This window comes from Gavialis gangeticus, unplaced genomic scaffold (assembly GCF_001723915.1).
Source record: "Gavialis gangeticus isolate Ggan-Ray unplaced genomic scaffold, GavGan_comp1, whole genome shotgun sequence".
In the NCBI taxonomy this organism is placed as follows: Eukaryota; Metazoa; Chordata; order Crocodylia; family Gavialidae; genus Gavialis; species Gavialis gangeticus.
In genome coordinates, this window is record NW_017729032.1 from 72,186,629 (window position 1) to 72,204,025 (window position 17,397).

The 17,397-nt window shown below is 41.4% G+C and overlaps 1 protein-coding gene across 4 annotated transcripts in view; it reads left to right on the forward strand.

Moving 5' to 3' along the window:
• Window positions 1-17,397, forward strand: part of ELF1 (E74 like ETS transcription factor 1) — a 106,191-nt gene that overhangs the window by 37,805 nt on the left and 50,989 nt on the right. For 3 of the 4 annotated variants that reach the window (XM_019525050.1, XM_019525046.1, XM_019525047.1), the window contains exon 2: window positions 14,162-14,467. In XM_019525050.1, the coding sequence (XP_019380595.1) occupies window positions 14,396-14,467 (72 nt within the window). In that variant the 5' untranslated portion in view covers window positions 14,162-14,395. Of the gene's footprint in view, window positions 1-13,498; window positions 13,581-14,161; window positions 14,468-17,397 lie in introns of those variants that run through there. The other variant, XM_019525048.1, reaches the window with a different exon arrangement.

Genomic DNA, 17,397 nt, shown 5'->3' on the forward strand with positions numbered 1-17,397 from the left:
AATAGCTACCGCAACCTCCCCCCCTCCTTTTTTTACTTTAGCAAAGAGGATTCCCCTGTGACTTATTATTAGATGATGCTTGTCATTAACAAGTCAGTTACCTTGGATCCAAATCCTTCTGCTGCCTTTACATTGACAGACGTCTTTACATTGCAAACATTGGGATTTGGCATGGCTGCAAGCATCTCTGTGGCAACGTGGGGCTCCCTGCCTAGCCACAGTGCTAGTTTCCCCACTTGCCTATAGGCATGCCACCCACCCAACTCTCCTGCCACATCTTGTTGGTAATTAATATGATGTTAATTAAGGCGGGAGGCTGCCCATTTTATGCTAGGGGGTGCTATCTGTGGCTCTGTACCTCCCCTGCACCACAGCCCATGCCTCACAGATGGCATCTAGATGACAATATGCTCCTGGCCTGCAGCTGGAACAAGCTTAGGTCTTGTTGTCAGGCCTCAGGCACACACTCATACCACCTTCCTCTCACTAGGTCCTCACACAGTCCACCCCCTCTCACAGGGTCTGTCATGTTGACAACTTATACTGCCTTGCTCCCACTTTGAGCAGGCCCCGTAGGCCATAGGCTTTACCTAGTTCATACCTTGGGTGGCAGACTTACCGTCTTTTGGGTCTCTCCTGTGACCCTCACTGGAATAGTGGCCAGCCAATAACCTAACCAGGTCTGATCTTGCTCTGGCCCCTTCTGGGGGCAACTCTATACATATAAACATACAGGGTTTTCAGCCCGTTGGGTTTTCCCCCCTTCGCTAGGGGTCCACATCTCCGCCCCCTTACTGGGGCCACCCCTTGCTGGGGTCCTTATTTCTACCCCCTCACTGGGGCTCCACACTGCCCCCTTACTGGGACTACTCAACACTGCACCCTTCACTTGGGCTCCACACCGCCCCCTTGCTTGGGGCTACTCATCTCTGCACCCTTCACTTAGGGCTCCACACTGCCCCCTTCACTCGGGGCCACGGGGCTTCCCTCCCCGACGGGCTCAGGTGGCTGTAGCTGTGCTTGGCTTCAATTTTCCCTCTTGGGGTCTTGAACGCCACAGGGCTCATGTGGCTGCAGCCATGCCCGGCCACAACTGCCTCCTGTGTTGCGCAAACCCACCCGAAGGTGAGGGCTAGGGTTAAGGTGCCCCTACCCGCCTTTCACCAGGGTGATAACTGGTCTGGCATTTCCTGGGGGCTCCCGCACCACTGAGAGCCACACCAGGCCACCTGCTCCTAGCAGGGTGCAGTTTTAGGTCATGCCCAGGACTAGGAGCCTCCAATCCATCCCCTACAGCTCCTTCCTTACCTCCAGGGTGTTCCATGAAGCTTTGCAGCCAGGGCATGTTGCTGCCTTGCCAGCCAGCAGGAAACTGAGCTGTTTATATGGGCGGCCAGAGATCTAAAATGGCTGCCATAATCAGGCACCTGCCAACTGCTTGGCCTAGGTCTTAAAGTGGCAGGCACCAACAGTGCCCTGCCACATACCTCCCCCCTTAAAATGGTAACTGGGGAGGTTTCCCCTGCTGCTCCTCCAAAGCAGGCTCCCCTTGGAGCCTGTGAGAGTCCTCAAGTGGCGAGCACCCCCAAAGGTGCTCCACCACACATCTGTCCACTTGGAATGAGATTGAGCATGGGTGTGGGAGATGGTTGCCTTCCCTGCTGGACTCTGCCCCAGCCTACAGCAGCCCCTGCCACGTGGCGAGCACCCCAAAGGTGCTCTGCCACAGTCTGCCTGCCCAGTATGTAAAAACAGACCTTCCCAAATGTTTACAGCATAAAGAGTAAGGAACACTGGGCATTACAGGAGAAAAAGTAATTTAGAGGCCTTTTTATTTTCCTTTCTTCATAGACTTAATAAACTGTAATAAGATCTGCCCACTCTGTTTTTTACAGAGGGGAAGGATTTGAATATGGAGTCAAGGGCTGTGATGAACTAGAATAGGAAACTTATTCCACACAGAAGAAGAACTACCATACCAAGTGAGACTAATGGTTATCTTTTCTGTCTTTGGCATTGGGCGTTATCAGTTGTTTCAGAGGAAAGTGCAAAAGTCTATTACTGAGCAACTACTGTAGGAGGAGTTCTGCCTTTTATGGGAAGCTTGTCTGATATCTGTCAGAAGTTTGAAGTCTGATGGTTTGCATACCTTTGGAATTTGTTGTCTTTTTACAAGCTTAACTAACATACGATTTTACATTTTTCCATGTAGTTGTCCATATAGACATCTCTAATACTCTTTGTAAAATTACTAAGCTCTTGGCTCTATCCTATCTGTAGTATTGAATCCCACCAGGCTTCATTTTGTTTTTAAATTGCTTTCCTTTAGTCAATTTTAGTTCGCTGTTTTTCCATTTAATTTAATTCCCCTTTGTTCTAGTATTGCAAGCAGGGATAAATTGGAGAACCTGATGTTCCTTCTCCATGCCATTCATTCATATATTATTTATATTTATTTACATAGTATATCATAAACACAGAGATCCTGTGGGGGTGAATCCTGGGTGGGATGGCCCCCGTGGCAAAAACCCAGTGTTCATGAGGGTTAGCATACAGATGAGAGGAGGTTGGCATACAGATAATTCCTGAGAAACTTCGAGAGGGGCTGAGAGTAAGGTCATTACTGGCCACTAAAATAGAATTGTACAAACCAATTCAGAAAGACAGGGCAAGCACTTATACATGTACATAAGTCTTTCAAAAGTGAAGAAGGCCTGGTTTGTATAGAGTGTGTCTATACAGACACACACTAATATAGTTATGCTGCTTAGGAGTCTGATATATATTTTTAAATAGCTATGCTATTTTAAGCACCTTTTACATCAGAATTGCTGCAACCTAAGTAGAGGAGTTATACTGCTTTATTGATATCAGGATAGTTTAAAGTGGTCAACACAATTTTTTTGTGTAAACAAGGGTTTAGGACCTAAAGTTTTATTTTTCAGAAGTGACTTAGGCACTTTAGGCTCCACAGTCTAATGGAAACTTAACAAATCTGATGCTCTGAAGTCGTATAAACATTTTGAAAATTTTACTCATCTTATGTTTCCACATCTAACTTTAAATGTCAGGGGGATTGCCATCTCAACCACTGTCAGAGTATTTTGCAAAGCTGCATAACCATTTGACTTGTAAATCAGTAGAGCTGGATGAAATATTTTCAGAAAATAGCAAACTTTACACAAAAAGAGATGTGGTCATTCTCAAATGGTGCCAGAAACGGCAGAATAATTTGGAGGAAAAAGATTAGTGGGGAGAGTGAATTCACCAGTATGAGAGTAGGGTTTGGTGGCAGAGATTTGACCCCACATTTTTTCCTGCTTCCCGTCTCGTGAGTGTTTTAATCCTGACTGTGTGGAAAATCTTCCAATCCCTTGTTTTACTGATGCTATTCCACCTTGTATAAATAATTAAATATTTACTGCTGCATAGTCCGGGTGCAGGGATCGTCCAGTGAGTGGTCATTTTCCATTCTCACTCTAGCTCAAGGCATATTTGCCTAAGTTATACAAGGAAGAATGGCTTCAGCGGGAGGGATTGAAGAAGACCTCATGTCAGTATCCAACTCAGACTTTAATCCGTTTAGTCTAGTGTCAGGAGATCCTCCCTTTGAGGTGGGAGACCTTGGTTCAAATCCCACCCCGGAATCAGCCAAGTCATTTAATTGCCATTTTGATTTAAACATTTCAGATTCAGTTCAGTCTGAAGCAATTTCATTCTAAATCTTTCTGGAATGAGAGAAATGAAACTTCTTGCTGCTAGTACTAAACATTTTGCAACAGCCTTAGCTACGTTGGGGGATTGTAGTCTGCCGTGTCTCTCTCCGGTGTGTCTCGTATGGGGATTCCTCTCTAGCCTCGCCGTTATTCTTAGGGCTGAACAGTTGGATTACTGGAACAACTTTGGGTCGGTTCACCAGGGGGCCTTTCCTGCCACATCTTTGATGATGATTGCCTTCAGATTGGGAGGACTGTGTTTTGGTCCCGTCTCACCTTAGCATCTCTCCTCAGTCGCTCCTGCTGTTCTGCCTTTGTAGGGCTCCAACCTCCCCTACACCCTGCCTAACGCCAACCTTGATGTCGTCACCTGCGTTGTTGAGGTTGATGTCGTGTGCCGTCTTTGATGCTTGGGTTCCTGGAATATGATGGCCACTGGGTGTGGGAGATGTCACTATCCTGAGCGCTTTTCCCGGCCTTCTTCCTTTCCAATTACGTGTTGTCTGGCCTCAGCGCTGGTCCATCCCCCAACCCGTCACCTCCGCCCCGGGCTTGGTACCTGCCGTCAGTCTGTCTCACCTGTATCCCGGCTCCGCTGAGTCCTGCCAGGCTTCAGTCTCTGCTGCTGGCTTCCTCAGTCCACACCAGCTCTGTAGCCAACTCCCTTGGCACTCTCTGGCCTTGAGCTATTGTGGAGACCCCTTCCTGGGGTAACCACCAGGTCCTCTCACTGGGACTGCTTGCCTTCCCTGGCTCCTCTGGGTCAGCTGAGGATGCCACTTCTGGTCCCCCCCAGTTTGTCTTCTGTCAGGTTTTTTAACTTGGTTCCGGGGGTTTGGCTGCCTAATTGATCCCAGCACGCTGTTATAAAGCGTGCCCACACCAATGGTGCTGTCGGCCCCGGCTCCTTCAGGATCAGCCGTTTTTTTTCCTTTTTGTATTTTCCCGCAGCAGCTCTGCCCACTGTGGTTTCACTTTCGCCGCTTTTATCTCCCAGCACGGTGTCCCGCCGCCTCTGCTCTGTCTCAGGTAAGTCTTTTTGACAGGAATACAAGGGCAGATGGGGTTCCTAAAGCTACAGCCATATTTCTAACACTGTTACAAGAACCTGCCCAGAATAAATGTGAAGGAACATGAGAATTACTTTTCTCCACCAGGTCTCCTAAGTAATAAGACCAATTTTCAGGGAATTTAACAGTTCAAATAAGGTTGAAGTCCTTTATATACATAGTCTGAACCAAATCTTGCTGTATGTTACATATGCAGACTACCAGAGACCATACTAATGAAGAAATATTCATTGACACTATTATTTGGAAGCAAGGTACTTTTCATTACCTACATCCAGGCTGCCTGGAAACATTAAAGTAAGTAGTGGTTGCCTGAACTGTAGATAAGAGATTCAATATACTTTTAATCAAGTATTTAATTAAAATGTCCCTTCTTTGATGCATCTAAATAATCTTGACTTTTTGTGAACCCAGAGCCTATGGAAACAGGCCGGTTTCCAACTCGACTGTGAAACGGAGGCTGTAGATATTGGTAGTAATTTAGTTATTGGACAAAGAAAAGGATGGATCAGCTGCTTTTACCACTATTTATCTTGAGGCATTGTTGATTTTTCTAAAACATTTTGTAACAGTGGACAGTCAGTAACCTTTAATTTGGTATGTGTCTCCATCATGGATACCTTGTAAAGTATAGTTCAGGCTAGTCACTGGTTCTTATGTGGAAATCTTACACGTAGGGTCCTACAGCAGACTATTTTGTTAGCATTTCTTCTCAGTGTGTAAAGTATAAACAGCCACTCAAGGAGATAATGATAAAGCATTTGGGGCTGTTCTGTCAGCAAACTGCTGATGCCCTTCAGCTCTCTGTTCCCTTTCCGTCGGTTCCAGGTTCTGCATTCTGATTGCGTTATGTAGCGTCTTACTGAGATAGGGGTTTGACTGAAACGAGCAGGCTCCACTTCAGTCTAGGCAAGAGAGAAGTGATGCCTGTTGACAAAGGGAAATATTTAGATCATCACTGATTATGTATCTGAACATCTGAATATTTATCCAACTTCAGCTAAGGTGATTTGCTGCCTAAATTCCCAGATGATATTGTCCTTGTCCAGCGTTTCTCAATCTGTGGGTCGCAACCCAAAACTGTATTGTAGGAATATACTAAAGGGTCATGAGCAAACTTTAAAAATGGATTCTCCTTTAAAGGAGAAAAATGCAGGAAACCATAGCTTTTCCCTTGCAGGCTGGCAGATTTCCAGCCTTCAAGTAGCTGCTTGGGGCTCCCCATGCCCCACACATACCCCACCCTGCTCCACACACCCTCCCCTGGCCCCACACACTCAGGGGCTGGGATCTGGGGGTGGGGGCAGCAGGTTGGGAGTGAGGGGCACTGGGTCGGGACTGGCCATTGATGTTTACAAATGGGTCCCAGTACAAAAAAAGTTGAGAACCACTGCCCTAGAGTTCCTTTAACCCAGGGGCGATCAAAATGTGGTCCATGGTCCAGATGTGGCCCACCAGGCCATTCTATCCGACCTGTGGGGCCCCTAAAAAATTTAGAAAATTAATATTTATCTGCCCCTAACTGCCTGTCATGTGGACCTTGATGGCTTGCCAAAACTCAGAAAGCAGCCCTCTGCCCAAAATAATTGCCTGCCCATGCGTAACTCCTTCTCCCCACATCCCTACCATGTGGCTGCGACACTATTTCATTTCTCTTCTGTTTTAGTAGTTAGTCCAACTTGGTTGCCTCCAGGCTAAAAGTAATAACAAGTTCTGCTTGAGATTACTTACGAAAACCACTTGGAAGCTTCAGCTAATGCATAGTTCAGCTCTTCATGTTCTATATGGGATAAGCACTATTTAGTGCCTAATACCAGTGCGCAGTTCCACAGCAGAGCATTTAAGTTTGTTTTTAACTTTAAGCACGTAAGTAATCTCATTGACTTTAACGAGACTACTGGTATGTTAAATTGAGCATGTTGCTTATGTGTTTTGTTGGATTGGGGTTTATGTTCTAGTATTTTTCCCAGGGGTAATTCAGGATGTTTGTGAATGAGACTGAACCAGATTGGCTCAGAGATGTCCTCGCACCTTGCATCTTATCACTGGTTTCAGCTGGGATGCTTGCTTTTTAAGTGCCAGGAACTAACAGTCCAAGAGTGGTAGCTGAGGTTTTTGATTTTGCAGAGCAGCTTTCTAATTTTGTTTGTGGGAAGTTGATGGGTGTTTGCTATGGCAGTGTGCAACATTGGGGCACTTTGTTGATAGGACTGTATTATTTCAATGCTTTTTATTTTGGTGCTTGAGTGCTAAGGCAATAAGAGCTCTACAAGGTAATAACAAGGGATCCTGGTTTTCTCTGATAAAAAAAAAAAATCCACAATTTTTGGATTTAAAATGTAGCCCAAAATCCACATTTTTTTGTGTGTGATTAAAATGAAAAATGTGGGTTTCGTGTTATTTTTTTTAATCTGAAAATTGGGGATTTTTTTATGATCAGAGAAAACCAGGATCCCTGGTAATAACCTCATGATATGAAGAAACAACTTGTTGATATATGAAACTGGAATTTGGAGCTTTAGCCATATGCTGTGAAATACTGAGTAGCAAAATTGCAACATCACCGTAGAAACCAGGAATAGTTCTTCAACAGGTATCTTTTACCAGCTTTATTGTACTTTATTGACCAAATTTTGATAGCATGAGGCCTCAAGCGGGAAGGGTGTGCTGCATATTAGTACAGGAAGAAGTTGGAATGCCAGGAAAGAAAGCATAGAGCACCACTTTGTTCAGATCCTCTTGGGATATAGCTACTAGAAATTTTTAGGGTGCAAGCTGGCCGAGCATACCTTCTGCCAGGATAATCAAGGGGGTTGTTTCAAAGGCTGTGCAGACTCAGTAGAAAAGGGGGATTTCTAAGGGGACTAAAATAGTTTTTATTTGTATTTGGGTAAATGTTAGATAATGGCTAGTACATGGTTCTTTTGCACTGTTTTATCATATAGGCTAGGGACAGAAGTTACATATAAAGTGATCAGTAACTGGTTTAAACCTGTAACATAATAGAAGTTGAATGCATATAAACCAGTTTCAAAATGGCTGAAACTGGTTTAAGATAAACCTGGTTGAATATAGTATCAGATTTAACTGATTTAGGCCAAACTGGTTTATGAAACTTCTGTCCCAGATTCCTTTCTAGTTCAACTTAAATCAGAGTTCCCAACATCCCACCATTTTGCAGCCCTGGGCTGGGCTACGCTGTCTGCTCTAGAGAGCAGGGTTAGCCCTGCCCCTCTGCTCCTTAGCTGGAGTAGTGAAGGCTGTCTCACCGGCCTCACTGGCTGGCTCACTGCCCCCCCCCAGGCAAACACCTGCTGGGGCTAGGGAGGGAGGTTAAACTTCCCTTCCCCTGAGTACAAAGCTGCCCTGCCCTGCCCTGCTTACTTAGTGCTGGCTGCAACTGTGGACAAAAATCCCAGAGGCACCTGGAAGCAGGAAGAGGAAGTGATGAGCAACCCTGCGGAGTCCTGCTGCTATGAGTCTGGAGTGCAGATCTCAGAGACCTTGGGGGCAGCAGGAAGAGGAAGCAAATACACAGCCCATGCTGGCTACGTGCCAGAGAGCTGTACTGTAGCATCCCCTGGCTTCTGGCTTGAGCCACTGCAGGCATGTGACTGTATTTCCTGAATCAAAAGTGAATGCCTGTTCATTTGCTTATTGGGTCAATCTTTGCAGCTTAGATTAACCTGCAAAGACTGAATCAATTCAGTCTCAGGCTTTATGACTGTCTGTACTTAGCCATAAAGTGTTCCTGTTTCTGTTTTAGTTTATGATCAGCAAGATGTTTTGATGCAAACAATAATAAAAGCAAATGTATAGGTATAACCTTTTGGTTAAACAAAAAAAATAAGTGCTATAACCCCAGTGTCTTGAACTGTCCTGGTTTTGGTGAAAGGTTCTTCTTATTTTATACATACTACAATAATAGGGAAAGGAATGGCATGGCTTCAAGAGTGTATTTTTCACTGTTCTGCTATGCTTTTATTTGCTGATAGATGTTTAAGGCTATTTATTATATTAAAATCTCTAGGAACCACAAAAGGTGTAATGGACGGGTTTGTAGTAGGCAGGTCTTTATTGTCTTGGAGGGAGGTGGTCAGTGGTGTCCCGCAGGGTTTGGTTCTTGGCCCTTTGCTGTTCACCATCTTTATCAACAATTTAGATGAAGATGTGGAAAGCACGCTGGCCAAGTTTGCAGATGATACTAAATTATGGGGAAAAGCAGTCATGCTAGGGGATAAGATGTGGATCCAACCGGACCTGAACAAGCTGGAAAGGTGGGCAGAGCAGAACTGGATCAATAAGGATAAATGCATAGTGCTTCATCTGGGGAGAAGTAACCAGTGACATGAATATAGGTTAGAAGGAGATGTTCTGGCCAGCATGATGGCTGAAAGGGTCTGTGGTTGATCACAAAATGAACATGAGGCACCAGTGCGATACTGTAGGGCTAATAGCATACTGGGATGCATTAGCTGATGTGTTGTGAGCAGGGCTAAGGGAGCGGTACTTCCTCTCTACTTGGCACTGGTGAGACCCCAGCTGAAGTGTTGTGTCTAGTTCTGGGCCCCACACTGAAAAAGATGTGGAGAGTCTTGAAAGGGTCCAGAGAAGGACTACAAGAATGATTAAGGGCTTGGAGGACAAACCTTATGAGGAAAGACTAATGGATCTGGGACTGTTTAGCCTAGGGGAGAGAAGACTGAAAGGGGGGGGAGGGCAGGACTTGGTGGCCATCTATAAATATGTAAGGGGTGAGCACTGGGAGCTGAGAGAGAAACTATTCACTAGGGTGCCCCAGGGGAGGACAAGGAGCAATGGCCATAAACTATTAGAGGATGGTTTCAGGTTGGTTGTAAGGAAGAACTTCTTTATGGTAAGACTGACCAGATTCTGGAATAGATTTCCCAAGGAGGTAGTGCAGTCCCCAACCTTGGAAATCTTCAGGAGGAGACTGGACAGATACTTTGCTGGGATCATTTAATCTCAGCAGTATTCTTGCCCAGAGCAGGGGGCAGGGTTGGACTTGATCCTTTGAGGTCCCTTCCTGCCCTTAATTTCTATGATTCTATGACCTTTACAGTAAGAATGATGAGGGTGATGGTGATGATAATAGCAGTAAGACTAGATCCAGAAATTACTGATCCATGAGACAGTCTGACTTTACTGTCCTTGGATTTGTCCCATAATGTTGTTGATTATGTGGCTGTTTAATCCCCAGGTGAAGAAATTATGTACCTATTCAATTTCTAGGATCCATTTCTTTTTTTCCAGCAATCTGACATAAAACTATTTATTATTATTGTAAAAATCTTAAAACTTGTTTCAAATGTATGTTAAAGTTCTGATCAAGTAAGGGCATTAATATATGCAGAACCTTGGAGCCACACAATGTCTTGTTAATGTTGGTGGTATTTTGAACAGGAAGTCCATTGGAGGATCAAAGTCTAAGATAAAAACTTGTAAGTGATAAAGATATAAGTCTGGAATTTAGAACAAATGCATAAAGGCATAGATTATGGCAACTCACCCAGCAATTAGTGTAGTCATGTACAGAGACCTGGATTAGTGTCTCTCTTGGGGTTGAGACTAACATCAGATTATTTTCTGTTTAATTCCAGCGTATTGATAGATACTGGTTCACATTATGGGGAAATACAGTTAAGACCTCGATTTTGAAAATATTTTGATACTTCTGAGTGATAAGCCCAATGACATGTCTGAAGTGATCCTCCTGTCTCCATACTCCTGTGGCAACTTGATAACAACAGCGTGAAGTTGTTTCAAAAGTAATTTCTTTTATTAAAACAGTTAAGGCTGAGACATTCAGTAGTAGCAAGTCAGAGCTTTGTGTTTTAAATGCTAAGGACCTGGACACACAACACCAGCGCAAGTGTTATAAAAGAGTATCTGCATGATGTATGGACCTTTTGGAATCTGGTGTAGAATAACCCTGGGGAAAAAAATGGGGGTACAAATACTTTGGTATAAAACACACTGGGGCAAGTGTTGTCTGTCCAGGGTAGCCATTTGCTCAGTGCAAACAGGCCATTCTGGTGGACAGAGGAGAAGGGATTAGGGCAAATGTCCTCTGTCCAGTCTGGATCCTAGTGTAATTTACATCTGTTTAGAAACTGATGTACATTTCATTCGTGTTAAAATATTATGTGTCTAGTCTTTATGCCTGTAGAAGTTCTGGCATCATATTTAAAATGGTGTTATATTACAAAATATAATTTTGTCCAAGATATTTTATTTTAAAAGAGAAATGAGAAAAGATTATCAAAGGACTTCTAACTTGCAGCTACAGCAGCTGTTTCTGGGTGCCAGGTTTCTGTTGTACACTTTGTAGCATTGGGTCCATCACAAAAAAATGTTCATACCCAATGAAGTGTTTGGAAGGAAAAACATCTAAAATTAAGTGTTTGCATTTTACAAAAATATTGCTACAGTCTTTCTTCTTAGAAACACGTTATTATGTCTGTGTAAGAAAGTTGATGGTGTTGGATTTGGTAACAATAAACAACTATTTTGCTGAAATTAAGTCCTTTTTCCTCCCCTTTGACCCTCTATATTTTCAGAAGTACAGTCTAAATCCTTCAGTTCAAAAAAGATGACACAATTCTTTAATGTTTGCATGGAATGGTGGTGATACGTCCATGTTTTTGTTTCTTCTTGTTATTGCATTACAGGTGTAAAGAAGCCTAAATATAGGTATTTATATGTGGTTAATAAAGACTTCCCAAGATAAACTGGTAAATATATCCTTAATACTCAAGTGAAAACTGAAGTGCAAGGTTAAACTTATAAGAACCATGTCATCCATCAGTGGTTGCAAGTAATTGCTCTTCTCAGTTAAGAGTTATGTTCTGGCATCCGCGAAAGAATAAACATTAAGTGTTGACTTTCTAGGGAATGTATCTAGTAGTTAAGCAGATCACCTGAAAATCTGGATTATACTCCTGGTTCTACATCTATTTCTCTGTACTCTTTGCTACTCAAAAGGATATTGTGCCTCTGAATTTTTACATGTGTGCTGGTTTAGAAACGCTTTCTGTTAATAAATCTACATATTTTATTGAGAGAGAAATATCACGTCAGTAGGCTTTACACACTAGCTTCTATTCTTCTTTGTTATGCCTGTGGCCTCTGGTGACATAACTGATGATTATGTGCCCTTTGCTTACACCTTTGATTTTTTGCATGGGAAGTCTGACAGCAAATTAAATCATCTCTTGCAAGTTAAGGAGGTTTTCACATTTGCAACATGGAAATGAGTATTGTTGTTCATTTGGTTGGGGTAACTGTTTTCAAACAAAATACTTTTGTCAGAGAGCTAATTTATCTAGTAGGAAAGATTAAACTACTTTATTGTGCTACTGCATCCTTTATTTTAAATGTCAGTATACAAGCTGCGGGGTGGCCAAGGTGAAACAAGATGGTTTCAGCCCAACTCTTAGCAGGCATGTTTATATGAATCATGTTACTAAAAGTCACGTGTTCTGACAGGGAGGCTTAGGACTAAATGGCCATGGAGGTAACGCGTTACAGAGTAGGAACATTGTGATGCAGGCAGGGCATGGTACTGTCATAGCCTGCTGTTTTTGGGAAACCTCAGACACAAACTGATTTTAAAAATGAGAAATATTGAAGTATTAAATACTAGAGTCAGAAAAATTCCTTTGTTTACAGATGTAGTTCCCACTAATAGAACTGTGATGAATATATCTACTTAGGGCTATGATTATTCTTCTGGGGTGTATAATTGCATATTAAACCATCGCATGTAAGCAGGGAGATTCTTATATTTGCATAATCTTGCATTTCCCAACTTTTTGGAAGAGAAGGATTGAGTAATTATATTAAATTCTTAGATATTATGTCATGGGCTTTCGGGAGTTTGGAAAACTACAATAGACACTCTGTCCCTGGGCTGTTGGATTTCTGTAAAGTTAGGAAGGTGAGCACATGACATGCTCCTTCCTATTAGGTTTCTTGCCAGCATGGAAAGAGCAGCAGTTTCATTCTCCATGTCTTACTCTACTGTAAAAGCAAACCAGAGATTCCGTAGCCCTTCCATGTATATAAATAACAGTTAATAATCATCACAAATGGGAGCAGGATTTAGCCAAAAGGCAATAAGAAACTTTCCTTTTGACTTGAATGGGCACAGTGTATAATATAATATAATATTTCATAACTGATTGCTCTACATCTAATATATATCTGTGCTTTAGGAGACATCTTAATTTAATACAATTTAAGGAAGTATACAGAAAACATTAAAATATGTGTGTCTAAATCTAGCATCTTAAATCTGTAGGTTAGCACCTAAATATGGATGTTAGGTCCTAACTTTAGGTTTCTTTTTTTGAAAATGTTCCCCCATATTGTAATGTTATCCCTTTTGAATACATTTCTCAGCTCTTTCTAATCAGTGTGCTGAATGAGTCACATAATTGCAAAAAGTGAGTCATGTTTTTAGATTGTGAAGAAAATGTATTATAGCTTATCACTGCCGGATCCATTTTAGCCATGTCTACCTATTATTATTGCTGGATCCCCTAGAAATTAGGGAGATAGAAGCACATACCCTTCAGAGAAGCTGTTTACATTCCTCAGTTGCATTTCTCTCTCTCTCTCTTTTTTCTATTGTACCGAGCAGTTCTTTGCATGTTCTAATTTGCCATGACGTGGTCACTGCTGTTTCCTTCCTGCTGCTTACAAGCCTGTGCTAGAGATAAGGATAAGTTTACAGTGCATTTTGAGAAAAGAAGCTGAAGATCAACTTAGTGTAAGAACTAAAGGCTTTCTGATTTTAGATGGTTTTTAAATGCACTTTACTTTTAAAAACTCTGAATTTGCTTTATCTATTCCACTATGATGAGTTATTCAAGATAAAGTGGCATTTAACTGGCAAAATAACAACTTGTCAAATTGGATCTGCAAATGAGGAGGAGGAGAGGTGATAGTACTTTGTGTATCCAGTAGCTGATTAGGTTATTCTGGGTTTTTATGTTTTGCTATGAATTTTCTCTTTGATGTGTCAACTAAAAAATACACCTTAAATAATTAGGATAGCTCTTTGGGTTAGTTAGAAGTTACTAAAATATGCTACCTTATTTTTATTTTAATTTGGAACATTTTGAAATTAGTGTTCAGGTTCCTGAAGCAAACCAAACAGTCTTCTGTGCCGGTGAAACAGTTTGGTTTTTTGTTTGCAGAAATGAGATCAGTAAAGGCACAGGAGTAGCTAGCTTTATGAGATCAAGAGGTGTCTCATGTATGAGACTGAACAAACTCTTTTATAGCCAGTACTGTTATTTATAGTTAAGACAATTGCTTATTAATTGTAATTTTGTTGTTGTTTTTCAGTGGTGAAAGGTTATCCAAGTGAAAAGAACAATTCAGGAAAGGATTTCCCTGGTATGTTTATCTTTGAGAAGAGAAGAGCTCAAGAAGATTGACTGTCCAAGAATTATTAGCCCAGACACCTGATTTATTTCATGACCTTGTTTTTCTGCCCGACTGGGTTTTGGTGATAGTTTCCATCCTGCTACATTTAAGAGGATTTTTTTATGTGGAACTGAGACCTGGGAATGCTTTATTATGGCAGCAATTGTGCAACAGAATGAGCTTGTGTTTGAATTTGCCAGCAACGTCATGGAGGATGAACAACAGGTATGGTACAATAAAAGAGGCCATATTGGTATAACTTAATGTATATTCTGTAGAGTTTATTTTTAAAAAATGATTTGGTTATTGCTGTAGCTGACCTTTTCAGTGTTTCGAAAGCTTACTGTGGCTTCCTGAAATGTGGGTGAGCAAAACAGAAATTAGTTCAAGCAGTTATGATTTCTGTGGTATTGCAGAAACAAAATATTTAGGACAAGAGCATCCTTTGTTAGTGGTTATTAAATGCGTACAGATCTGTTTCAATAGAACCCACTACTTGATACAGAACTTTGGTGAGGACCTTAGTGTTTTGGTCTGTTTAGAGAAAGGTAGTTTAATCTATCTAATGTGCTTAAATGAGATTATAAATATAGATAGCTTCAACTCCACAAATGGCCTGAAACACTGATAGAATGTTATATTGGACTCTGAGAGCTTTACAGGTCATTTTCTGAACTGTATTACCAAAGAGGTTGTTAGCTACTCAAATGCATTTGGGAATTTAAGCTCTAATAATTATTAAGGTCAATACGTGAAACATAAGGAACCACACATGTTTCCTTCATTACATGCTTCTCTAGTAGATCTATTCTAAAGCGTGTCCTATGCCTTAATGTACCCGAGAGTACAGTGAAGTAAGTAGTCCTTAAATACACATTGTACCTAGTAGCCTATGTTAGGGAGTGGCAAGAGTAATTTCTCTTAAGATTTCAAACCCTTTTAAAGGTAGGCTTTGTTATTTCATAATAAAACATTTTGGTAACATAGAATCGGAAAGGCAGTTTTCAAAGAGTTACTAAATACTGTTGAGCTTACTGATCATATTTTTGAGTTTTCTAATAATATTTTTATAGTTTCTGAAAAGCACCTTTTTCCTGTCCTTCTAAAATAATATTTGTTTTGTAATCTTGGTTCTGACTTTTTTTTTTACATGACCTGCCATTTGGCTGTGATTGGCTAGTGCTTATTAACAATGTCACATGTTAGTTTCAATGAACTGAGTGCCCTCTATTTAAACTGTTAACTTAATTTTGGGTAGAGCTGTCAATGCAACTTCCTTTCCTGTATTTTCACACAGCTCATGGTAGCCTAGGGGATCAGATATAGTAAACAGCAAACCCTATTTATTACATCTGTTTATTGGGTTTTTTTCTGTTCTTCCTTACCCAGGCAATAGGAGAGAGGTGGAATGCTGAGGAGGGGAGAGAAGTTTCATTCTAGTTTCATAGAAACAAGAAATGAGTCTGACATGTATTCATTCTGTTTAGGTCCCTGGCACACATTCATTTAAAGGTGCCATAGGATCTGATACCCAGTCCCAGTAGCTGCATCTTCTGCCATGCCACATGTGCATGTGATTTTGGGATCAGATCCCAGTCTTACTCTTTCCACTTGTTGGTGCAGGAGAAGCCCAGGATCATAATCCTGATTCCCTCCCACAGCAGCTGGCTGAAAACTGGGTGCCTGTAGCCTGGCGTGACTCAGGCTGTCTGGGGGCAGGGGCTGAAAGTCAGCTGACTGTCAGCAGCTGCACTGGGGCAGCCATAGATATCCCAGACATTCAGTTTAAGGTGCCATCTGAGCCAGCCTTAAAAATTATATGTGGAACATTGTTATGGCTGGTTTGCCATTTTATGGTGCCTTAAATTGGGTTTATGTATGGCATCTTTGGCATTTATGCTGAGATTAACTTGTTAATTGTGGCATAAATATAACAAGTATTGGCACCTTTACAGATGCATTGTGCTTATCTCCATTTCTGTAGATACCCACATAAAGTTCTTTAAAAAATAATCAAGTTGCAGATATTTCTGGAGGAAATTTAAGACCTCTTTTAAAAAATGTCCAACTCCTGAAGAAATTTTGTTTAGGCATTAATCTTGTAACTCCAGTAATTTGGGGTTACAAGATGGAGAAACATGGTAATGATTCTGCTGTAATGATAACCAAATGAAAGTTGTGGCTGAAAAAGTGAATTCCTAAGGGACCATTCTGCTGCAAGCTTCTTCCAGTTGAGCATGCTAAATAGTATTGGTGGGAGAAAGGAGGATAAATGTAAGGATGGTCATTGTGAGGAGGGCAAGTCTTATGCATAGAAGTATAAAAAAGGGGAGTTTTGTTCTATAGTAAAAGATTGAGATGGTTATGGTAGGCTTTAAAAGAGCAGGGACATGTAATACTATATTGCTGCAAAAAGACAAGAGATGTATCAGGATGTATTTATACCAGAGAGACTGCTATACGTCCATAGACCTGATGTATTGGAGACAACATTGCTAAGTTTTGAGATTTGAGATAAGTGATGAGGATAAAAATTGGTATTTTTGCTTATAATACAGGACAGGTGCTTAAAAAATTTCAGCTCTGAAAGGGCTTTTCATTGGTCCAAAAAACTTTTTTCTAGTCTGGACGGGTTATGAAATGTTGGTGTCAGTTAATATTTTAAATTATTTTTGCTGTGTTGTTGAAAGCTAGAATTTCAGAATTGAAGCAGTGTATGTAAGTTATTTATTTATTTATTTATTTATTTTAAAAGCTGTGTGGTCCTACTGTAGTGTCTCATCCTGCCAGGAATTTTGGAAAAGTCTTAAGGGTCTACATTCTAGTTGCATTCATGCTTATTATTTATTTTGCTAATGTCTAACTTAGTCTAAATCTACTTGTTATGAATCATTTACTAGTGAACATAATCCAGGAAGCATGAACTCAGACAGTGACATATAGTGCTGGGGGTTGGATTTGTAAATGTGTTCACTTAAACAGGAAATATATTTCAGGCATTACTGTGTTTGTCCACTTCTACTTAGGGAATACTGATCATAGAATCATAGAAGTAGGGTTGGAAGGGACTTTGTAGATCTTCAAGTCCGACCCCCTGCCTGGGCAGGAGAAAAACTGGACTCAAATGAGTCCAGCCAGGTAGGCATCAAGCCTCT